A 23,720-nucleotide genomic window follows, 5' to 3' on the forward strand; every position below is an offset into this window, starting at 1 on the left:
GCAGTATCATTGCAGGTGTTCGTCATCACGCTCAAAGCAGTCAGGTAAGTCCCACCAAAAAAAAAAAAAAGGCGTTGAAGCACTCTTTAACTTAACCACGCCAGTCCAAATCTTTGGATGAGGCACAGTAACAACATCACTCTAGGTCCCACTCCCACATGAAGCCTGCTTCTGGATCCTGTCCGTGCCTCCCTATGTTCCCCGGAACCAGAGCAATCCCTGCCCAACTCCAAGAATTTTATTAGGCCATGCACCTCATTTGTGGGCAGGCCAACCCCTCTGGAGCTCCTTTGGATCCCATGGATTCAGCGGGTGCCTCCACTGGATTTCGGTCAGTGTGTGGTCTGCCCTCGGTGGCAGTTTGGCCCTCTGGATCCAGCTCTCGATCCAGAACGGCTTCAATAGCGAGAGGTCCTTCAATGGACCTTGTTACAGCGACGCCATGCCAGCGACTCTGACCCTAAATCATACCTGACTCCTATTTGGAGCCAGATCCGCATCACCTGACATCAACTCTGGCGCAGGCCAGAACTCAACCTTCCGAGTCGGAGCCAGTGCCCCCTTTTTTCGACAGGCCTGGAGAGGAGTATGATTGGGAAGGCTATAAGGATCCTTATGGGTACACCAAACCTCTTGATGAGGCCTGAATATTCCTGGTACAAGGAATTGTCGGATGCCTGTGTCTTCTCCGAGTGTGGCTATGGAGTAAGGGGCTTCCTCTGCCATGGTGGCGAGGAGGGAGGCTGAGGTCCTGGACCTTATGTTACCCTCAGTGGCAATCAATATGAGCGTCTTAACAGGAGTGCTTCAGCCAGGAGTTGCCTCCACAGAACCGCTCCTCCCTTTCAATTTGTCCCTGGGATTCACTATCAGTGTGCAGAAGTTAAACCTGACTCCCTCTCAGTGGCTTCCTTTTATCTGAGCTGTTCTGGATACAGTGCACTTTTGGGCCTGTCCTCAGGATCGGCGAGTTCAGGATATTCAGACAATGATTCAGCTGTTTCAGCCTCTATTCTGGATTTCTACGAGTCAGTCTCGGAGGCTGCTGGGCCTATGGCCTCCTGCATTGTGCTGGTAGCACATGCCCAATGGCATACGTGAGTTTTGTAGTGTAACTTGGAAGTCCCAGTGGACGCACCATCAGGGGAGTCTCTCTGACTTAGTCCAGCTATCGTAAGGAAAAGCAAAAAGGCCTCCAGTGAAGGCTGATGAGCCTCGATTGGGTCAGCGGCAGACCCCTCTCCCTTCCCCACCCAGAGCTGGCTGTAGTGACATATGAGTCACTCCTGGGGTTGGGCTGCAGATGGAGTCTCAGCTCTACATAAATCTATTGGAGCTGAGAGTGATCCGCCTGGCATTGCAACCCTTTTTTCCATCCATTAAGGAAAGGCTAGTTCAGGTGTTCACGGACAGCACCTCCACCATGTAGTACTGCAACAAGCAGGACTGGTTAGAGTCATGGACCCCATTTCAAGAGGCTCTGCATCTGTTGACGTAGCTGGAATGTCAGGGCATTTCCCTGGTGGTTCAACATCTGGTGGACTCTCTGTATGCGGACACACTCAGCCACCGATACCTAGCAGATCACAAATGCATCTCTATCCAGAGGTGTGCAAGGTCTCTTCAGAGCTAGGAGAGAACCGTGGTAGATCTATTCTCCACTGTCGAGAATGTGCAGTGTCAGCACTTCTGCTTGATGTAGTTTTCAAGGTGACTTGCTTGGGCCTGCTTTTTGTCTTGAGTGGAGAACAGACCTCTTGTATGCCTTTCCGCCGATACCACTCCTGCTCCGAGTTGTCAAGAAGTTCAGAAACGACTGAGCCCAATTCATTCTTGTGGTCCCAGATTGAGCATGGAGGTGTGGTATCCCAAATTCCTGAGCATGAGCATCGGTCCTCTGGTCAGGCTGCCCCTTCCGGAGGATCAACGCTTATAGAAACAGGGAAGGGTCCTGCACCTGGACCTACACTTGCATTGCCCTCGTGTGGAGATTGAATGGTGACAGTTGATAGTCCTAGACCTTCCTCCAGAAGTCTGTGATCTCATTCTGGCATTCAGGCCTCCGTCAACCAAGACAGTATACACCTACCATTGGGACCAGTTTGTGGCTTGGTGTACCACCAAAAATGTTGAACTCCCTTCTGCATCTTTGTCTGAAGTTTGTTATTTGATCTCTCATTAGCCCAGCAAGGGTTTGGACACTGTTGGAGGGTATCTTTCAGCCATATCTGCCTTCTTGTGGTTGATGGAGCAGCCCTACCTGTTTGTCACCTCTTGTGACTCGTTTTCTGAAAGGGCTACAACACAAGTTCCCACCAACATCCTTTGTCATGTACTAATCGGACTTGAAACTTGTTCTAGCTTTCATTGATCTGCTCGCCCTTCCAGCCTATGCACAATCATCCGAAAGTCGGTCGACCATTAAAATTGTGTTTATATTAGTCATTACAGCAGCCAGGAGGGGTTGCAAACTTCAGGCACTCTCTGTGCATCCTCCTTACACAACTTCCTCACAGACAAACTGTTTCTGAGAACATGTGCCTTTTTCTACCTTTTCATGTAGGCCAGATCATCACTTTGCTGACATTCATTGCTGTGCCTTACTCTTCCAAAAAATGATGAGGGACTGCACTGCGTGGACCCTAAAAGAAGAATATTGTTCTACCTTGATAATACCAAAGACTTCCTGGTGGACGGACAACTCTTCATTGGGTTTGCGGGCGGCACAGAAAGGAAGATACTTGTAGAAATGGACCATTTCCAGATGGATTGTGCCCTGCATTAAAATCTGCTATACCCTGGTGAAAAAACAACCCCCTGAGGACTTGCGTGCTCATGCACCAGAGCCAAAGCTGCAACCACTGTATTCGCTCCAAACCCAGACATCTGTGAAGCTGTAACGTGGTTATTTCTGCACACGTATACCAAGCACTACTGCCTGGATGCCAGGACAGTCAGGTCCATTAGGACAGGCACTTTGCCAGCTCCGTCCGCTATGATTTTCTGGTCTAAATCTGGTCACAGGTCCATTTCCAGACCGGTATTGCTACGGTATCTATTCAAAGGTAAGGAATTAGCATCTAGAAGTCTGGATCAGATTAATAAGTTAATTAACCTTCGGGAATGCCTTATATGGTAGAGAATCTAGCTTGCTGGAGGTTCCTTCCTAATTCTCCCATCCTCCCCGCTCTGTGAAAAGATTCCTCCATGTACGGTGATCTTTAAAATGTCCTTCGTGTCTAACAGCAACCTTTGTGGCTTAGTGCTTCTGGCATGGAAAGGTCAGGACAAGTAACTTAGGTCAGCGCACTGAGATGGCGCTTTTATTGGCACTGCACACCTCACTTCCGGCGTTGACATGGACAATACAGAACCGAATGCAACACCTACCATTTTGCAGAGGTACTGCTCGAAACGTTTCCGGATTCAGTTAGAAGCCTGGGGATTACTCTAAGGTAAGGAATCTGTGGCTACATACAGTTTCTACTAGCTAATGCATTACCAAAAGTAAGTTATTTGTTCTTTGAATATGTATCGTTCTGAAGTGCAAGGGGGCATTTTATAGCACTAAGGAGGAGTTTTGAGTATAATTAATTTTGAAGGCTCCCTCGTTCTTTTTTTTTTTTTTTTTTAAATATCAGTTCCCTTTCAGTGTAGTGCTTAACTATTTTGTGTCACATAAAGAGTTAATACTAATTCCCTTCTTCGGTGTTTAATTTTGAATTTGTGCACACCAACCATAAAGTGAGAAGTGGTTAAATTGCCCCATCTTGGAGTAATAGTATGTTCAAGGCATGTTTGGCTGTACATACACATGCTTAACATAATTCTGCCATCTAGTGTTGGACTTGGATATGGGCAAGTTGTTTTTCCTCAAAGAAAGTCTTCTGAGTCCCAAGGCTCCTCCACTGGCTGGTTCAGCGCATGGGCATCAACTCCTTTGTCAGATTGTTTTCTTCTGAGTTGGGTTCGGGCGTGTGCTCCCCTGCTCCAGTTTGACGCATTCATTGCTCAATCCTTTCCAGACTGTACTGTTGCTATTGTGTTTGATTGCAGTTTCCTCAGTCTCCCTCATCCATTCATCGACGTCTACTTCATTGAGGTGACTCGAGTCAATCGCAGCCCTCGTGGGTCTTCAGCCTTTGGGGCAAACTTCTTATATTCTACGTTTCCTCCCCACCATGTCCACCTGGTGCTAGAACAAACACCCTTCTGATTCAGTTTTCGCAGCAACATCAAGTACCTACGCACTGATCTCCATCAGGTTTGTAACTTGTGCCTCTCCACTAAACGCAAGGAGGCAACCTGTGAGGCCTGCAACTCCTTTTTCGGTTGAAAAAGACGCTGCGTGACCTTTGAGCTTGAAGCCTCGAACTGTCCCGCTACAACATCGAAGATACACTGGACCCGAGGGGCCTCTTCTCCCCTGAGGACAGCTCTGGCTCCAAACTGGAGATGATGCAGGGTCTCCCACCAGGTCAAGCAGTGAGTACCGAGCCCCCTCCACCCTGACCCCAGCAGAAAACCACAAAGAGTTTTCTACCTACCCCAGACTGGCCAAAGATTGTCGTTGGGCTACCGCTGCCTTCGGGGCATGGTTGGCACCGATTGGTTGCATTAGACATGCCTAGCTTTGGCTTGGCACTGAAAAAACAGAACATTCCACATGCTCCTGAACCGACTTCTCCCCTGGAGTCGAGTCAGTCTTCGGAGCAGAGACCCTACATCGAAACACCACTCCACCTCAGCGGCAAATATTCCAGCTTCAGACCTTAAACCCTCGGAGCAAAACGTCTGACACCGAGAACTTCAACATCGGAGCCGAAATCCCACACCTTTGGCAAGCCTACACATGATTCCAAGCCTGTGGAACCGGTGTTTCAAAGGCTGCAAGAGGATATAAGACTCAAGACAAAATCACTGGGAGATTGGTTGTATCATTACAAGACCTCCTCATTCCAGTGCACAGCCAGCATAAAGACAGTCATTCATAGAAGCTTTTGGAAGTACAACACCACCAAAGCAGAGAAAAAAGGCAGACAAGGCCACAGGCCAAGTGCATGTCCGCCCACAACCAGCGCCAGCTGCGAATCACATGCAGCCACCACTGCCTTCACCTGTGGAACACATACCAACTTTGTGGAGGTTTTCATGAACTCTTACTGAGTGGTAGGAGGGAGGGGATGCAGAGGAAAACACATTTTTCATCCCACCGCAGGAAGACCCTTGTGATTGCTGACGCAGATCCACCTGCCTATACAGACCCCAATCTGTATCCCCCTAAACCCTTTCCTCCAAAAGACATACCACCTACCACGACCTGATAGGCAGAGCTGCATCTTTCCACAAAGTCCACCTACACACTGTGCCTTTAGAGGACGATTTCTTACTTGACTCTCTCTTCCAGCCAGCACTCGGCACAATACCTGCCAATGCTTGAAGGCATACTGCACCACACCTGGCATATTCAACGACTCTGTTAGGTCTCAGGTCTTCACACCCAATCCATGTAGTTTTTTCCAGTCTTTTAGTTGTGGTGCTTGTAATGTCCCCATATCTGTGCTATGTTACTCTTGACTACCCACAGCCCCAGGTCATCCAGATATTTTCCATTCTACGTAGGTCTGTTTCATCTCAAATATTTAGCAAACAACATTTCGCAGAGGCTTCCCTCTCACTTCTACACACTTCATTCATAAAGGCAACCACTGACACCCAATATCTCTGTATCTCTGGGCAGTAACATATTATATGCATGAAGGAGCCCTCATAGCCACGCCGCCTTAGGCATCTGGTGTTAGTAGTCCTGCCCATTTTTACTTTAACTACACAAGTAAGACAGGATCTGTGAAGTGTTTTCAGTTGCACCAGGTGGAACAGAGATCAAATTGCTACTTCTCGTGGGGAAGCCAGAGCCTCAAACCATTCATCATCCTCAATTTCCCCCACATCCCTCATCCTCAATTTCCCCCACATCCCTCTCTCAGTGTGTACTTAAGAGGGGTAGTGGATCTGCTGAATTGTTGCCTAATTTCTTATAAGTGAGGGATGTCGCTTTGCAGTGCATGTGTTCCTCCTGTAGCCTATTCTCCAGAGGTGAGGACTGTGGGAGGTCAGTTCCTCTTGGAAGCGCTGTCTGAAGTGCATGGTGCACTTGAAGGTAGCGGTAGCATTCGACTGGCACTATACTAAATTTCCTTTGCATCTCCACGAAAGGAAGGACGTGCCCCTGTGACCAAATACTCTCCCACCCTGGAGACTCCAATAAGGTCCCATTTTGCAAAGTCAGGTTGGTCTCCAAGCACATCCAGTTTCTCCGAGTCCCAGAGAGGGGTGGCCTGTGTTATTTTCCCATCCCACCTTATCGCTTAATAAGCTGCATGCCATAGACTGACGTAATCGACGTCGGGCCACTAAGGGAGGAGCGTCTGCAGGTAGCATAAAGAGCTCGGAGATATCCACTCTTCTGCATGAGTTATCGATCCATGCAATAGGCTGGCTCTTCTGGAGGAGAGTGGACCAAGGCATTGATAGTCGTGAGTTCACTGCCCAGTAATATTTTCGGATGTCGGGCAAGGCGACCATCCCTAGTCAATTTGTTGACTGTAATTTTCGCCGGCCCGCCATCCCACAACAGAGCCCTAAGTTGAGTCGATCTCTTTGAAGTAGGTTGCTGGGACAGGGAAGGGTGTATTACACAGGGCATAAAGAAAATAGGGCAGAGCCATCATCTTGAAGAGTGCTGCAGGCAGGGCCCTCCAGGGATGAACATCATTTTAACCGTGTTAGGAGGGGAAGTCAACTGCGGGAATAGAAGTGAGCAGGGTTATGTGGATCCCCAGATAGCGGAAACCGTCATGACATATCCGAGCCTTACATCCTCGAGGCAGACACAGCGTTTTCTCACTAATGACATAAACCCCAGATTTTTTCCACTTAATAGTGTGACCAGAGTATGGTCCAAACCGGGACAGAATGTGCATAATTCAATCAAGTTTCAGGAATGGGTCGTTCGATATAATAAGATGTCAGCTTAGAGTGATATTCTATCCTGCCAACTCTCAGTCCAGCACAGACCTCGGACCGGTGGATCCATTCTGATCCAGGCTGCATGGAGCACAAGAGGAAAAAGTATAGGGAAGAACAGACATCCTTGTTGGGTGGCACGCTGGAGGTCAAACACTCGGGATATCACACAATTGACTACCACTTGAGCTTGGCAGAGGTATATAGGAGTCGTATCCACGCCAAATATTTAGGTCCGAAGCCCATACCTCCGACACATAGGGCCATTCAACAGTGCTGAAAGCCTTACAGGTGTCAAGGGAGAGAACTATAGCGTCCTCCCTTATGAGTCCAGCTCGACCCAGTACTCCGTGCAGTCTTTGTAGGTTAAGCGCCGTGCTGCGACCTGGTATAAAACCGGATTGATCTGGGTGGAATAATGTAGTAACAACCGATATAAGTTAAGTGACCAGCACTTTGGCTAAAAAAAATGATTTCAGCAAGGACGAAGGAAATGGGCCTATATGAAGCACAGTATTCTGCTGGTTTCCCTTTTTAGTTATGACCACTATGGAGACCAGTCTTTGCTCTCTTGGGAGTAGTCCCATCTTGCGACTTGAGTCATATATCCGCTTCAGGTGTTGAGTTAGCTTAGAGGATATGATCTAATATAGCTTGATAGGGACACAGCACTTTACCTGACCTGAACTCTCGTTTTGTCCTACTAGTTCTTCCTCGGAGATGGCGTTTTCTAAGAGTTTCCTATCTTCATAAGTGAGAGTTGAGAGCTTGATGTCAGCCAGTAGTTCTCGGGAGTCTGTGGCTGTTGTAGTCAACATGGGGAATTACAGCTGCTTGTAATATGTGGCAAAGACATCCACCACTACCTGTCTGTCGCACGCTAATGCTCCGGTGTCAGAGCCAATGCCACTCACCCATCTGTTTGCCCTCTTTCCTGTCAATCCAGGCCAGTAATTTGCCGGCTTTATTGCCCACTTCATAAAGGCGATGTTGCACCGCTTGTGTCTCACCCTGGCCGCATCTATCACAATATCATGGTATTCTCGTTGTTTAAAAGCCAATGTTTTTCTATATTTAGCACTGCCGTGGTACACAATGTTAGTCTCAAGGTCTATTATCTCTTGTTCCAGGGCCTCCAGCTTTGCCTTCTTTTGTTTTTTATGTCCCACCATCAAGTAGAGTCCCTGCCCTCTTACCACCACCTTGTAGAGTCAACTGAGGCTTTGTTTTTCTTAAAATAGAGTATATTTATAGCATCCCGTCCTGGGTTCCCGTGAGGGCTGCGTATCGTCCACCTTCATCAGACCAACTATGTTAGACCGAGCGATGACAAGATTTCTTCAGAAGAATCCCCACTCCCCAAGACGTGGAGGGTGTAGCCTGCGTGAATGACCATTTTATATCCCCATCTATCCAGCGCACAGCAGGAGTTACCCATGAGATGAGTCTCATGTAGAAGAATAACATCTTGGGAGTGTCTGTTAAGATACTGCATGACTTTACCCCGTTTAAGCTTGTCCCGCAGTCAGTTAACATTCCAGGATAGGAGGCGCATGGTTGCTCTGTCTATCTGCATGGACATATGCAGGATCCACACTGTGTGATTGAATGGGTCCTCTCACCCCATCACTTATAGTATTAGACATGAGACTTGCCATAACTGAAACAACAATAAAAAACAAACATTGTCCCACAGCAAACAACCCCCCACCACCACCACACCCTGCCTCCCATCATTTTGGACGTGGAACTGCCTGCCTCCCATCTGTGTAGAGTGCCTGTCACACCAAAATAACATGTTAACTTAAAGGTGACAGTGGTAACCACCAGGAAACCCACCACCCATCCCCAAAAAGGATATTTGTTGCCAGGGTTGGTCTTCCTGAGTGGAGGTTACCCGCCCCGAGGCTGCTCTTTCTCTGGAACAAGCCACGATAGTCTTCTATGCTGTCAAAGTCTCAGTTCAAGCCGAAGATTACAATTCTCCAGGTCAGCATTTCGCTCTGCGGTCTTGAGCCAGTCTGTTTGCAAACCAGGATGTTGATCTTGATGAACAGTCAGGGGCTCCTGGTGCTGCGATGAGGAATGGCCCAGGCGTGGATCATCCAATTATCTCTCCGGGGTGTGATCTTTTCGCCAGTGTCGTCCGAATCTGTTGTGAGGTTTCACTCCCACTGTCTGCCAATTGTGCAACCAATCCCAGACACATTCTGGACTGGCAAAGAAGTGGGTTTTTCCACTAGCCACCATCCTCGGGTGCGCTGGATATTTAATTGAATATTTAATCTCATAGTCTCTGAAGATTTAATATCAAGGAAGCTGCAGTGCATTCTTCACGTAGCGTAAAGCCAGGGAAAAGAGTGAAGGTGGCATTTTAAAATTTGTTTGGCAAGTCACTTCATACTGTTTGCAAAATTACATCCCTTTCTCAGTAATTGAATATGCGGGCTATGATTGGCCGTGGAGGTGCGCCAGGCCTATGGATCCCTCTATCGCTCTGTAATGTTGGTGCCTACCTGGACTCTCATAGAGGGAGGGAATGGAGGGGCCCTTTGTCTCCCAATGGGTCCCAGGCCAAGAGCCAAGTCCAGTGCAGAGCCCCACTCTCGAAACTGCCTTAGGTGAGCAGTCCTCAATAGGGTATAAGTCAGTGTTAGCCTTGCTGCCTCAGGCAGAATACTGGAGAGTCAAGTGGAGGGGGAGCATCAGCAATGCAAGGCCGCATCGGCCACTGGTATGTAGCAAGGTCCAGCACTCCGCTTCTCCCTGAGCGACACCCCGACATGTGTAGCAGCCTGCAGGAAATAAGGCAGGAGCTTGCAGTCGCATATAGTGCCTCGGATTAACTTCTCTGCTGACACATCTCTGCCCCAGCTCTGAGGTTCGATTTTTAAAAGATTGTTGGGGCCGCGCATGTCGCTGTCACGAGCCAGGGAGACAACATGCTTCACTTGCAGCAGCTTCCCGATAAGTGACAGTCTGCAGGAAGAGGGCGGGGCCTGCAGTGGTGACCCAGTACACCTCCCAGGCAGCACCTCAGATTGCGGCCCCTGCCTGCACAGCTCTGCCTCGGCCTTGAGGTTGGATGCAACGAGTATGCCCCCGTATGGCCAGCGGGTTCACTCAATGGCAAATCTCCCTTGGAAGACACCCACCACCCACATTTGAGGATCTTTGCTGACCAAGAGTCACAAGGGCTGGCTGTTACAACACTATTTCCTGGGTCCGCGGGCTGCCACTGTATGCATCTTTGTGCGAGCAGCAAGGCCCTCCTTGGACAGTGCCCTTTCATCAAACTTGCAGGCAGCTCGCAGACGGGGCCGGCCGAGGGATGGCTGTCTCAGGTATAAGGAAGGACATTCAGGGGCTCAGGGAGTACTTATAGGGACCCAGGGTGCTAAATTAGTTAGGATGACGGAGGAGGTCGCAGGAGCGGTTTTAGGACGCCTACGCCATCTTGGCTGCTTCAGCTACTACCCTACCCCCACCATAAATAACGTTTTAGAACACATTAGACAGATCCAGTATCACTCTTAGCCTCCATTCTTGCTTACCACATTGTTCAGCCTGGCTAATGGCAGTGAGCATTAAAAGTAACTCACAAGGAATTGGATATGAAAATGGACTGGTATTCTTTGACACATGTAACAGCCCACACAATCCAACAACTCCTATTATGAGAGTGATTGGTTCATAAGTTCTATGTTTCCAGTACTCAGTACTTCAAGGTAGACATAGTAATTTCTAATCTGCAAGTATGTATTGCAAGGTTGAACAGACTTGTGCTTCCAACCAGTGACTGGAGGGTACCTCAGCTCCTGAGTCTGTGCATGGCAGATTAATATGCTACATCACAGCATCATCTTTTTTTTAGTCATAACCAGTCCCAGTCCTATGATCCTCCTTTTTCTTTTGAAACACGATTTTAACAAATCTCCCTGACGGTTGCTTCAAATAGGCTCCATTTATATTTTTAACAGTTGCCCAGTAGATCCCATTTTTCTTTGCTGACTTTTATAAAATGTCTGTTGAAGCACCGGGCTTCCCTATCAAGCCACTATGATGAGTGTAACCTTGCACGGTTTCCACCCTGAATACTTAGTGGATTAGGTGGCTCAACTTTTCTTTGTTAAAGGGAATAAGAGACATAGTTGCCATTGAGTATCCAGCAACACTTTCCAGCTCCCATGCTTAACTTTGTCACCCTCAACCTGTAAACGTCTGCTTCCTAGGTGCCTTAGTCGTGGGAGGCCGATGATTCTTGATATGCAAGAGCATCACCACAAACTTGCTTTTTATCACCCCGGTCCAAAGATTTGACTGAGCTAATCTAGCTCTTCACATCTTGATGAGTCTGTTGCCAGGCTATGGGAAGTGCGAAGCCTGGAGAGTTTCCAGGACTCGTCTCCAAATAATTCAGCATGATGAAGCTAGATTAGTATCCCCATAAAGTGATACACCCACTATGGACCCCTCATAATTTTTGTACTGTTGTCAGACATTGTTGCTTTAGCTAGCTCCATTAAACAGGAGTGATTACTGTGTAGGTGACATTAAGAGAGTGATTTAGTAACATACAAAAAGAGAATAAAACTTAAAGGAAGAGACCAGAGAAAGGATTGAAATATGTGTCACAAAAGTACATTGTGTGTGTACCAAGTTACCTTGTAGGGGAACTCTTAGAGTGAACAGTGCCATGTTCTGGAACCTGGCCCGACTGCTTTAGTTTTGCAGGTTGCATGTTTATTTGAGCTAGCTAACAAAGGCATGCCTGACCACAGCAAGAGAACTTTGAGGGTTTGGTAGTGGCTCTGTCCTAAAGTGAAGGGACCAATGATGTACCACACGTGGCAGTGAAATTCTGTAGGTTGTTTACACAGAAAAAACTCTCTGCCGTCCAATACCTAATGAGAACCACAGTATTATTTTAACACACTACCAAGGAAGACACTCAGACTCTGAATGACTGACTTTCGGGGTAAGGTGTATCTTATTTCCCTACTAGAAAACCCAAGGGAGAGCTGCACCGGTCACGTCCATTTCACTTTCTCCCTCTAGTGGGAATTATGGGCTAGCAATATTCCAATGAAATCCCATTTCGGTCTCTTTAAAAGATTGTCATATCCATTTCCCCTTTCTGTTGATTCTCTCAAAGTACTTCCACAGACCTGATGAATGAGGACTCTTGGCATGGCTATCTGGAACAGAATACTGACCAAGGTTGAAGCCATAGCACGTTTTTACAATGTAATAACTGTGCTTGACTTGCAGGCATAGGAGGAAATATTTAGATAAAGGATATGGACTGCCAGGGTTTGAGGGCAGGCCCGTGGCTTGTGCACAGTTCTTAAATGCCAGATGTTGCCCAATGAATACCAGAGTCTTGAGGGCCCTGGCACTACCTCAAGAGGCACTGCTCCAAATAGGGATTGACTGGGTTCCAAAAGCAGCCCTGGAAAATGCTTTAAGATATCAACATCGCAATGCACAGTGCAAGGCCAAACCGTTCCTAGAGAGCTTAAAGGAGTTATCCGCCCATGAAAATTATTGAACACTAAGACCAAATATTTTCACAATTGGCTAAATATCATAGGCTATAAAGGCATTTCTGAAGGAGAATTAGTGAAATGTTCCAGTGCCCCAGCTTCTGCCTCAGTAAGCAGAAACCATATAGGACCCTGCCCGAAAATTATGTCTCTAGTAAAAAAATAAAGGATACACAGTTGTCAGGTGGTTGTACCCCAAGAGAAGCCCTGCCTATCTGATGCACTATAATACCTGGGATAACTTGACAATTGGAAACCCCACAGTATGCGAAGTATCTGTGGCAGAAAACAAATGAAAGCTCTGTTATTAGGTTCCGCTCACATACTATTAATCTTGCACTTGTATGTCTGTGTATATAAACATGTATTCAGCAATTATATTGCTATGTTCTGAGTGACCCTTTCTGTTGCTTTTTCAGTTAATCAAACATAGTTTCATTATTCCGGCTCTTCAAATATATGCACATCTGTGACCACTGAATATCAGGAAGATGTCTTGTTCAAGGGAAATCATGTTTCTCATTTACGAGTAAAGCCTGTAACAAAATAATAAAATATCTCATTACTCTCGCATTTCACGTGCATTCAGTGTACAGTAAATGTCCCAAACTTTAAATAAAACATGTATCCATTCGATGTCCCAATAATCTGTATAGCTCTCCACAGCTTTCTCTTCTCTTCCCTTGTCCTGTTCCTTCAACATGCTGCGGTCTTCCCTCCCAAGTTCTCCTGCATGACTCTTAGTGTGGTCTAAAACACATCTTTATAGTGTTTCTTCTGTGGTTGTGCTTGAATTTATGATGCTTTTTTAATTACATTTCTTGTAAATGCTGTTGGTCATACCTCATTGGTGTTTTTTTTTTGTAATCCCATATTAAAGTAATCCAACTTTAGTTGTGTTAACAAGATTATTTACTACATTTGATACTGGAAAAAAGTCAGCCTTTGGTACTTATTTGTTTAATGTCCTTTCAGTGTAATTTCTCACAGACTTGTCTGCCTTAATGTTTATACATGGGCTATTTTTTGTGGCTCCAGTCCATGTATGTTACAGAAAGCAATTGAAATCTTTTTGGTCATTTAGCCCTCTGAGCTCCTGAGTGTCCAACAACTGTCACCAATATATTTTCCTTCTGTGAAGTGTTTCCTTGAGATCCCCCTCTGGGTCCTTTTTCATAATGTGCAGCACCTAGATTTAATCCAGCATAGTTGATGTCACTTTTTCAAAAAATGCTTAACTCATGGTGACTTTTGATTATTCAGTCTCAAATTCAGTATGTTTGTTCCATCTCAGCTTCACCATTATTTCACTTATCCCAACATAATGATAGGCACAAGAGCCGTGGATGCCATATACACATTCCTCGCTCTTGCAGGTTGCAGATTGCCTCAACTTTTATCTTTTGGGCGAAAAGGTTATGTGCCCCTTCTCCTTTGAGTATATATAAGGTTAAATAAGGTTATGCCCTCCACTCCCTGCCTCCTTACGAGTCTTTGTTCCTGTACCCCTGATCAATCAGATTAAATCCAAGCCTAAATTCCTTCATTTATCGTATGACACAATTAGTCTATCTTTAAAAATTAGTTTCCATTCAATAGCCATTTCATTTAATTTCAAATTCATGTGCCAAGTCCCCATTTGATCAGATTGTTGAGAAAAAGTGTTAACTATTTTTTTCTTTCCTTATATGGAAGCAATTTCTGTCTATCTGTTAAGTTCCAATATTATATACACATTTCACAGATTTGTTTTTCAAAATATCTTTTTAGTTTCTGTGTTCATTCTCTTGAGATATGGGGTTCCTAAGTATTAACATTTGTCTGTATGCTAAATTATTTATTATCCTTTCAGGATGAAAACGATGTTAGTAGTAAATTATTTATATCTGTGGGTTCTGTGAAAATACTCCTAGACCAGTGTTCATGATTTTTAGTGATACATCTAAAATTATTACACTTTGTTGCAGAATGCTATGCCTGAAATAGGTCCTTTATGGAATTTCCCTAAGTTTTTAGGTTCAAGCCTGCGAGTGCATGTGCTTGTGCATGCGTCTCGTATGCAAGAAGCTGTTGTGATCAGTAAAGGGCTTGAAGCCCGCCTGTCGGTCAACATTTGTTGGTTTGCGTGGCACTCTTCTTTACAGCCTTGTAATTCGTCAAGGCATGTCTGGCATCATTTCCGTTCCTCGGTGTGGAGCAAGGATCAAGCACTAATTGATTTCAACCTAATTAGTGCCCTTCCGCTGGTCCCAACATGATTGAGGTACTATTTTGTTCTAACTTCCAGCGCCCCGCAAACAGAAGACTTCTGACTGGCAAAAATGTGCCCAGCATGACAGACCCATTTGCAAAGCTTTATTTTTTAAAGCTAACTTTATTTTGTTAAGTCGTCTTTTCTCAGTTTCCACTCATGTTTTTTGTTTGTTTTTGCTCGTGGGCGCTGTTGTCAAAAGATGACAATTAACTTGTTCGAAACCTGCGAGACCAATTGCATTGCAAATGCTTGTTGTATATTATAGTCCATTATCTCTTTCGTTTCTGACCACACCAAGACAATAGCATGGATACATCCCCTGTAAAATTTTAGTAATTTTCTTGCTCTTCATTCTCCAAAGTGTTCCCTTGTTCATATTGTTGTATGTAAATGTTAGCTACTGTTTAGGTTACATTCGATCCCATCAAACACCAGTCACCTGCAAAAAAAAGTCTTTACTCCTGAAAAAATAGTAAGCCAGTACCTTTTCCAATAGTTGCATCAAAAAACTAAATTTTATATTTGCATCACGTCCTTCAAGGCTCTGCAATGCTGGTTCCCAACATTCCATGCCCTCTGTATTGAGGAAATAGTGTACAGCGTATTTACTTTGCATGTATTCCTTTTTTCACATTTTAATGAATCCTGTTTTTCAGGAAATGTGTTGTGCCTTTAATATAGGTCATTTTTCTCACAGTTGGTTGTAAGTAAGAATTCAAATATTTTGCTAAAGGTTTAACCATGGTCTTTGCCAGTCAATACGGAGCAAAAAGGCAGATCATATTGATCCTTATGTATTTTAGGGATCGTGCATAAAAAAGTTTTTTCAGAAACTGAAGTCAGAAGCCGTCTTCCATTTTTTTTTCAATGATGCAACTGTTCTTTCTGACTTAAGCCACAGCATTTCTATCACCCCTTTATGTTCTTATGTGAGATTTCTGTCCTGTGCAATGTAGGTGGCAGTATCTTGTAAGTCTAGGTCAGCCTTTTACTCAAAGTAGCTAGAGTCCATCAGAATTGCTAGTATAGACCTGTGTGCTGCTATCACATATCCAAGTACATTTTAACAGCAACCTCATTGTTAAACATTTCCTGAGTTCAGCCACTTAAGTTAGCCTGCTGCTCGAGTATTCCATGGTGATGCTCATTTGACCACGCCGCAAGTAGTTCTGCTGTAATATGCCAATGTAGTTCTATATGCCAGCTTATCAGGCAAATTGCAGGTGCTCTAATAGGCCCATTACACTAGGAGACTGCTAACTGTGCACGTGGGTGGTTTCAGGTTGCTAGAAAGTCTTCAGGTTACTTACCTTCACGTTACTGACCCTGTAGACTCATGCCTTAGACACTAGTGTTATCTATACGGTTACAGATCATGCTTGATGCCAGTATCCACGTTTCTATTGTAAGTAAAGCACACATTGCTGTTCCTATTTCCACATTAGTACCACTGAGTGAAGCCCCAGTGCCGTACCAGTAGCCACACTGCCCCCCCTTTATTTAGAAAACTTCTTAAATTGCTAGTATCTGCAGAGAGCAAGTTTGTAAAGGTTAGTTTTTATCATACCAGGCCCCATATGCAAGGCATTATTTCCATCAAGTACACCAGTGTCTGCATCGTCCCAGTTATGTATAGCACGATTGCTACCGTTACAGTAGGCTTACAGCTCATACAGTCATTGTCGTGCCAACAAACCACTTTTACCAAAGCAGTACCAATGCCATGCCAGCCGCCGCCCTTAACCCGGACTACTTTGTTTGCCTGTGTGTACTTATACACATAGTGAGATCCAAATGAAATACTGAAACCTCTCAGTAAAAGGACAGTTGGGGCAATAGTTTTGTATTTGTTTTAGTTTTCAAAGTTACAACAAAAGTAAACGGCTGCATGATACAAATTCATTGGGTGTTATAATTGGAATGAGAAGTACTCACAGTACAATACTTGGTACATGGCATGTGGAGTCACAAGACAATATCATTAAGTGCATTTGGGGGAAAACATCACAATAATAAATCGATTAACCGAAGTAGCAATGGAGTATCAGGGTATTGGACCGCACATAGATTTGGGACATCAGGGAGGGATGGGCAGGGCTGCGTCATTAGGTATTCTTGAAACAGACCCCTACCTATATTTGGGTCTGCGGAGGTGTGAGCATTGACTACTATACTGTTAGCTATTCCTGACAAAATGCCACATCAAGTAACCATTCTCGAACAGTGGGCGCTCTTCCCTGGTCCCAAGAGCAGGAACCCTATGTTTAGTAACACTGCAGCCAGGAGACGCTTATTTTCATCTGGCCTTTGTTATGGAAAACAGAGTAGCATCAGCTTCGACAAGGGATGTAAAGGCAGATGCATGATTTGTGCAAGGGCAGGGAAAATAGCCCGTCAGTAGGCGAATATTGGGGGGACATGACTAAGCAGGATGCATGAAATCAGCCCTCCCACATCTAGTACATTCGTCTTGATCACGTAGCTGTTATTGGCGTAGTTTAGCAGAATTATAATATGTCTGGTGTAAGAACTGAAAATGTATAAGGCAGAGTTTGCCATTAGGTAAAAGACTTTGTGTTAGGTCACACACAGCCCCCCAGTCTTTATCTGATATAGGTTTGCTGAGGGCCATCTCCCATCGTTGCCAGGTACTCCTCTTCATCTCTGACTGTACAGCGGCGTAGAGACAAGAGGAGGTGCGTAGGTGAGTGTGCAGTGAGAAGAAGCGTAAAGATTGTACACTCGGCTGGGGCATCAGGAAACTAGGAGTAGGATTCCCGCTGTTTTGCATATATGTGAAAAAAGGTAAATAGATCCAACATATTCAAACGGTCTTTAGTGTTGGTAATTAATTTGTTGCAGAAATTTCCGTCACGAAACAGATGACCCATTTGTGTCATCCCTCAGCATGCACAAAGGGCTGCCTTTGGCTCTTGAGTATTTGTTTTAGCAGGGAATGGATAATCAGCTGCTTGGGGGAGTAAAGTATTACTTGGGCCAGTCAAGCCTCCAGCCAAACCCAACCCTGTTGCATACAGGCAGCCATATCCATGTCTCTCTGAGATTTTTGCTGAGACTGTCCAAACAGTGAATAGAGCAAAAGCGGATGAACCTGATCATGCTTAGGAGTGATATGTGCCAAGTAATGGGGAGGCCTAAATTAATAGTGAGCAAATGAGACTTAAGCACATAGGTGATACAGCTCCAAATCTGGAGCTACCAGACTCTCCTGGTCATAAGGCAGGGCTTCCCACTGAAGGTGGGGCTGACCTCCAGGCAAGGCGTACCATCAAAGATTGAAGAGTATGAAAGAAATTGTGATGCAGGGAAATAGGTATATTCAAAAATAAGTATAACAGCCTCCACAGGACGATAATCTTCATTATTGTTATGCACCCCTGTAGAAAGAGTGAGAGGAAGCTTGATCCATCCACAGACTTGGTCTTTCAGATTAGAATGTACAACTCCATAAGTTTCAAGTATGACTGTTGGTTTACTAGCACTTATATGAACCCCTGAGTATTTTAGAGTATCCGTCACCCAAAGCAGGTCCAGTGATAAAGGGTGAACAATAGTGGCGGGAGTGAGTGGGGCTATAAAAGATTTTGTCCAGTTAATCGCAGCACCCGATAGGCGCCTAAATATGGAAAACTGACGAATAGCCAGATCTAAGTTTTCTCCAGGTTTGCTTAGGTGGAGAGTGATGTCATCTGTATAAAGGAAGATGATGATATTGCAGAACTAGAATAAAGTTGGCTCGGTCGCTATTGCGTAGCAGAGAGGTGACGGGGCGGCCCTGACGAGTGCTCCTGCTGATTGAGATAGGACCTGACAACAGTCCATGAGCCCGAATGCACAATGAAGGGGCCACGTATAGCAGTTGTATGAACAGCAGAAAAGGATCCGGGATCCCAATTCTATGCAAAACTGATGAGAAAGGGCCATTCAAGACAATCAAATGCTTTGTGGCATCTAAGAATACAGCCACCCCACCTCGTATGGCCGCAGTTGATGCAGAAGGGCTATAGAGTGCTCAGGTTGTGTAAAGTAGAAAAGTTAGGGCTGAAACCAGCCCGACTAGGCAATATTAGATTGGGAAGTAATGGGAAAAACTGGTTGTCTAGCACTCTTGCTAAGATTTTTGTGTCAGTATTTATAAGGGATAGGGTGCGATAAGAGTCCATAGATGCCGGGGGTTTGTCATGTTTTAAAAGTGTTATTAGAATACTTTATCGAAGCGAAGGGGGCAAAGTTCCAGTACTCAAGACTTCCTCGTAGATTTGCAGTAGTCGGGGTGGGGGACAAGAAGAGCCAAGAAGTCCTTATAAAATTCATAAGGGCAGCCATCACCTCCCGGGGTCTTACAGGTAGGCAACCCGCCGATGACTGCTGTAATCTCATCCAGCGTTATAGGCTCCACCAGAAAGGTTCTATAAGGCCCCTTCAGCCAGGCTAGGATTAGCCAACTAAGGTAGGCGGAATAGTCTGCTGGAGTGTGCATGTGGCGAGAAGAGTACAACTGTGCCATAATATGCAGCAAATTCTCCCATGACATCCTCGGCATCAAATACCATTGTACCATCATCACGGTCCACCTGGGTAACAAGTGGAGGACCGCTCTGCCGTAGCACCTCTCGGGCCAATGTGCTGTCATATCTATCCCCTTCCCCATATGTGCGCACAGTGTCATATTTGTATGAGTGCTTATGCTCTCTGTTCACCAGTGCATTGTATTCTGCCAGGGTTGTCAGAAGTCTGCCATAAGATTCGGTTGGTTGGTGTTTTGCTTTCACTAATGCCCGAGCTGACAAAAATCTCTGGAAAGCACTTCTCAGTTCGAAGAAGACATTTATTATTAGTTCACCATGAGGTTCCTAAAAAAAGGAGTTTAGTAGATTGAAAGCACAAGTTTAAAAATAGTCACAGCAATGAAAGGAAAATACACCAAAATGATTTTCAACTGCAATGTACACAGCAAATAAATGTAGTTATGATTATGCAAAGCAAAGAATAAAATAAAAATTCATCACCGTAGGGCCTGCATAGCTCTTCGGTGAGAAAGAATACAAAAACAAGCACAGTTTACAATGTGGAATATTCCTAAAACATTTAACATGGCAGTGTCTGATGCTACGATAGTCAATAGGCAGCTAAACTGAATATAAAATGTAATCTGTAACTGGTGAACACTGAACAACTAATGCAGGAGCAAAGTGGTGCAACACAAAGTCAGTGGTCAAAAACACATATTTTACTACATTTCCACCCTTTGATCAATGACTTTGTACTTTTCTCTCATTTAAAAAAAAAAAAAGAAAACATTATAAGCAAATCAGGTTTGCACTGTACACAACATAATGAAATGATAAAAGCAATTACTATAAAACAATGGAAGTGGATTAACGTATTGATCTTATAAACAGTTAAACCAAACACACCTACAATGAAAAGACTGAAGCTTATATATTCTGATTGGGATGATGACTGATTGAATAGTGTCTCTAGGATAGCAAGTTGGTATAGAATTAGATGAAACCATCATGAGTTCTAAATATATGAAGGTACACGGTCCATCTGAAAGGTTTACTGGAATATATGTGTTCAAGTACTGGAATAATCAGCCAACTGGCAATTTAAGCATGCTTAATGAGACTAGCAGCAGTCATCAGATGATAACAAGCTATGGCTTAGTTCCAGTGGAAAAATGTAATCAAACAAGTTGACAGAACATCCATGGTACTCTATTGTTCTCATGTAGAACTTGAATCTGTGAAGCACAATTTGCGATAAATAGATCCATAGGTTTTGTACTTTAAAAGCAGCAGGAGCCTTGCACAAAGGTTATCAATCAGGTTCAAGTTGGGGATGCGGTCCCTCCACCGACCCCACACGCAAACGCCCAAAGGGAGACCACACAGCACACTCATGGTCAGTGGCAAGTCGTACTAAGATCTGTAAAAGTAACAAGTATGATTTTTCTTGCAAATAACATTTATCATTTGAAATGTGCTCTACTTTTTCCTTTCCTTGTTTTATAATCAGCAGGACATTATTGGGGCCATTTGCTATAATCTCTGCAGGTTCTGGAGGCCATGTGGGGATTCAACCCACACCTTAGCACTAAGGTTTACCTGCTGAATCACAGCTTCCCTTTCCTTGTACTGTCAGAAGGGATGGGGCAGTCCCCTTCCTCACCAATTCTCCATACACTGCGCTTATGACAACTTGGACAATTCTGTCTCCAATCTGTATGAATAAATCAGATTCTCCACTATTTATCAAAATAGCTTTGATTTCTATCTGTCCTCTCTCCAATTGATCTTTGACTGTTTGTGGGACAGATCTCCGTTGTGTGTGCTGACAAATAGGACATTGCAAAGCACAGTTTTTATCAAAACTAGGGGAATGTGCATCCCTCTAATCTCTGCCCATCTCTGCCCACCTGTAAGTGATGTTTTCTTCAAGGTGCAGCCACTTAGCCATCCCCACCAAGTCAGAATTCTGGGTTGACACTTCTGCCTCTGAACGTTCGTCTTTGATATCTGCAAGGGAATTGAACCAGCGTTCTAATGAGTCAGTGGGATAACGAGCATCTATCACTTTACTCTGTTCAAACAATTCCCAAATGTCCTGCCACAACTCCTTGCTTCCCACCTTCTTTGAATGAATGTTGCAGTTATGTGCATGCCATGTGGAAAGTCAAATGGCTAATCCATTGGTAGTGAACCAAGAATCAGTGTAAAAATGACACGTCCCAGGCAGCTCTTGCTTTAGAGTCTGATACACAGTGTGCAACTCTGCATATTGGCTACTTTTTCCTTCTCCTGTGGTAGACAACTTTTCAGTAAGTGGATTGTATGACACTGCTTTACAATGTCTTTTAGTATCCATGTATTTGAATGAATCATTAATAAAACAAACATGCTTCCTATCCTCAGGGAACAAGCATTCAAATGGTGCACTCCATTTCACTGGTGACTCTTTTACCTGTGGTACCTCCTGCACTCTCTCCTCATCCTGTACATGGGCTTGTGACACTTGTTCATGTAGGGCTGTAGTGCCTGCCAGTCCTACTCAAGCCCTGTCTTGTATGTACCAGATCCAGTATATGATACTAGCCTCTTGTGCATGTACTATACAGTGAGATTTAGGTGATCTCATCACCCACTGCATGATTGGTATTTTAGGTCTCAGAATTACATTATGACCTAGTGTCATTTTCTCAGTATCCACTAGACCCCAATAGCAGACCAAAAACTGTTTTTCAAAAGGCGTATAGAGCTCCCCAAAGTCAGGTAGGTTTCTAGTCCAAAATCCCAGGGGCACCCTTGTCCTCCCCTGTTTCTGCCACATACTCCAGTTTGCATATTGTCCCTGAACAGCTACATGTAACTCAGTGTCTCCCTCTTGTACTGTACACAAGTCTAAAGTCTGGTGAATTATTTAATTTGCCAAATCAAAAGCATACAGCTGCTCCTTACCCTATTCAAACACATGTTTTTTTCCTGGTTACTTTGCACCAAAGGGTTAAGATTTTACTCAGATGAGGGCTATACGGTTTCAAAAAATCAAACAATATCATGAAACTCTGTGTCTCTTTCTTAGTGTAAAGAGTAAGGAACTCCAGCTTCTTTTGTTTTACCTGTAACAACATCTCTTTATGTTCTGGATTCCACTGAATTTCCAGAAACTGTACATTGTGTAACAGTACCTGTGTCTTGTCTGAATTAATTGTACACATCGTACTCTGCAAAAGTCTGAATATACCGGTAACATCGTTAACTTCTTGCTCAGTGTTATCTTTTAAAGAATGCATTTCAACTCCTGCCAAAAACCGGGGGCTACTCTGCACACAAACTACGTTCTGCTCATGCAGCTCACACTGGCCCCCACCTTTTTTAACCTCCTTATTACTGGAATGTGAAAGACAGATTCTCCTGTAACAGCTTGGTAGATTTCAGTTTTATCCTGTAATAATTTGTTCTGACTAATTTGCTCTTTTAATTTCTTATTTTCATATTTTAACTGTTTACATCTCTCATGCATTTTTCTGTAAGCAGACAAAAGTATCCAAACCCTCCTGTCAAGAACAAAAGGGACATCATTGTGTTCAAAAAGCACCTTTTCTGGAGATGTAAAAACATATAACACTTTTGTTTTATCCAAGCAGCCATCCCAAAACGTAGAAAGTCCTGATCAACAAGAAAACATATTTGTCAAAACATCATAAGGAATTTTAATTTCACATACGTTTTCAAACATGGTGTGCGGTGCTTCCTTTAACTCTCTGAGTAAAAACATATTTAAACTTTTAAATCGTGCATTTCCAACCCCTCTTTTTTAGACTGTCCGACCTACGCCAAAATATTTTGCTTTCACTAATGACCGAGCTGACAAAAATCTCTGGAATGCACATCTCAGTTCAAAGAAGACATTTATTATTACTTCACCATGAGGTTCCTAAAAAAAGGAGTTTAGTAGATTGAAAGCATACGTTTAAAAATAGTCACAGCAATGAAAGGAAAATATACCAAAATGATTCTCAACTGCAATGTACACGGCAAATATATGTAGTTATGATTATGCAAAGAATAAAGTACAAATTCATCACTGTAGGGCTTGCCTAGCTCTTTGGTGAGAAAGAATACAAAAGCAAGCACAGGTTACAATGCAGAATATTCCTAACACATTTAACATGGCAGTGTCTGACACTGCGATAAAGTCAATTAGCAGCTAAACTGAATACCAAATGTAATCAGCAACTGGTGAACAAAACTAATCCAGGTGCAAAGTGGTGCAACACAAAGTCAGTGGTCAAAAACACATATTTCACTACAGTTGTCAGCCACTATGGTACGATCTAGTTTGTGCAGGCTGTGCTCTAGCAACTCCAG

The 23,720-nt window shown here is 44.2% G+C and overlaps 1 protein-coding gene across 2 annotated transcripts in view; it reads left to right on the forward strand.

Moving 5' to 3' along the window:
* Positions 1–23,720, forward strand: part of ACBD6 (acyl-CoA binding domain containing 6) — a 367,559-nt gene that overhangs the window by 230,962 nt on the left and 112,877 nt on the right. Inside the window, exon 7 of one of the 2 annotated variants that reach the window (XM_069232079.1) lies at positions 12,992–13,465. The exons of the other annotated variant lie outside the window; for it this stretch is intronic. Within the exon in view, the coding sequence (XP_069088180.1) occupies positions 12,992–13,045 (54 nt within the window). The 3' untranslated portion in view covers positions 13,046–13,465. Of the gene's footprint in view, positions 1–12,991; positions 13,466–23,720 lie in introns of those variants that run through there. 2 annotated transcript variants of the gene reach the window in all.

Source organism: Pleurodeles waltl, chromosome 4_2, assembly GCF_031143425.1.
Source record: "Pleurodeles waltl isolate 20211129_DDA chromosome 4_2, aPleWal1.hap1.20221129, whole genome shotgun sequence".
NCBI lineage: Eukaryota > Metazoa > Chordata > Amphibia > Caudata > Salamandridae > Pleurodeles > Pleurodeles waltl.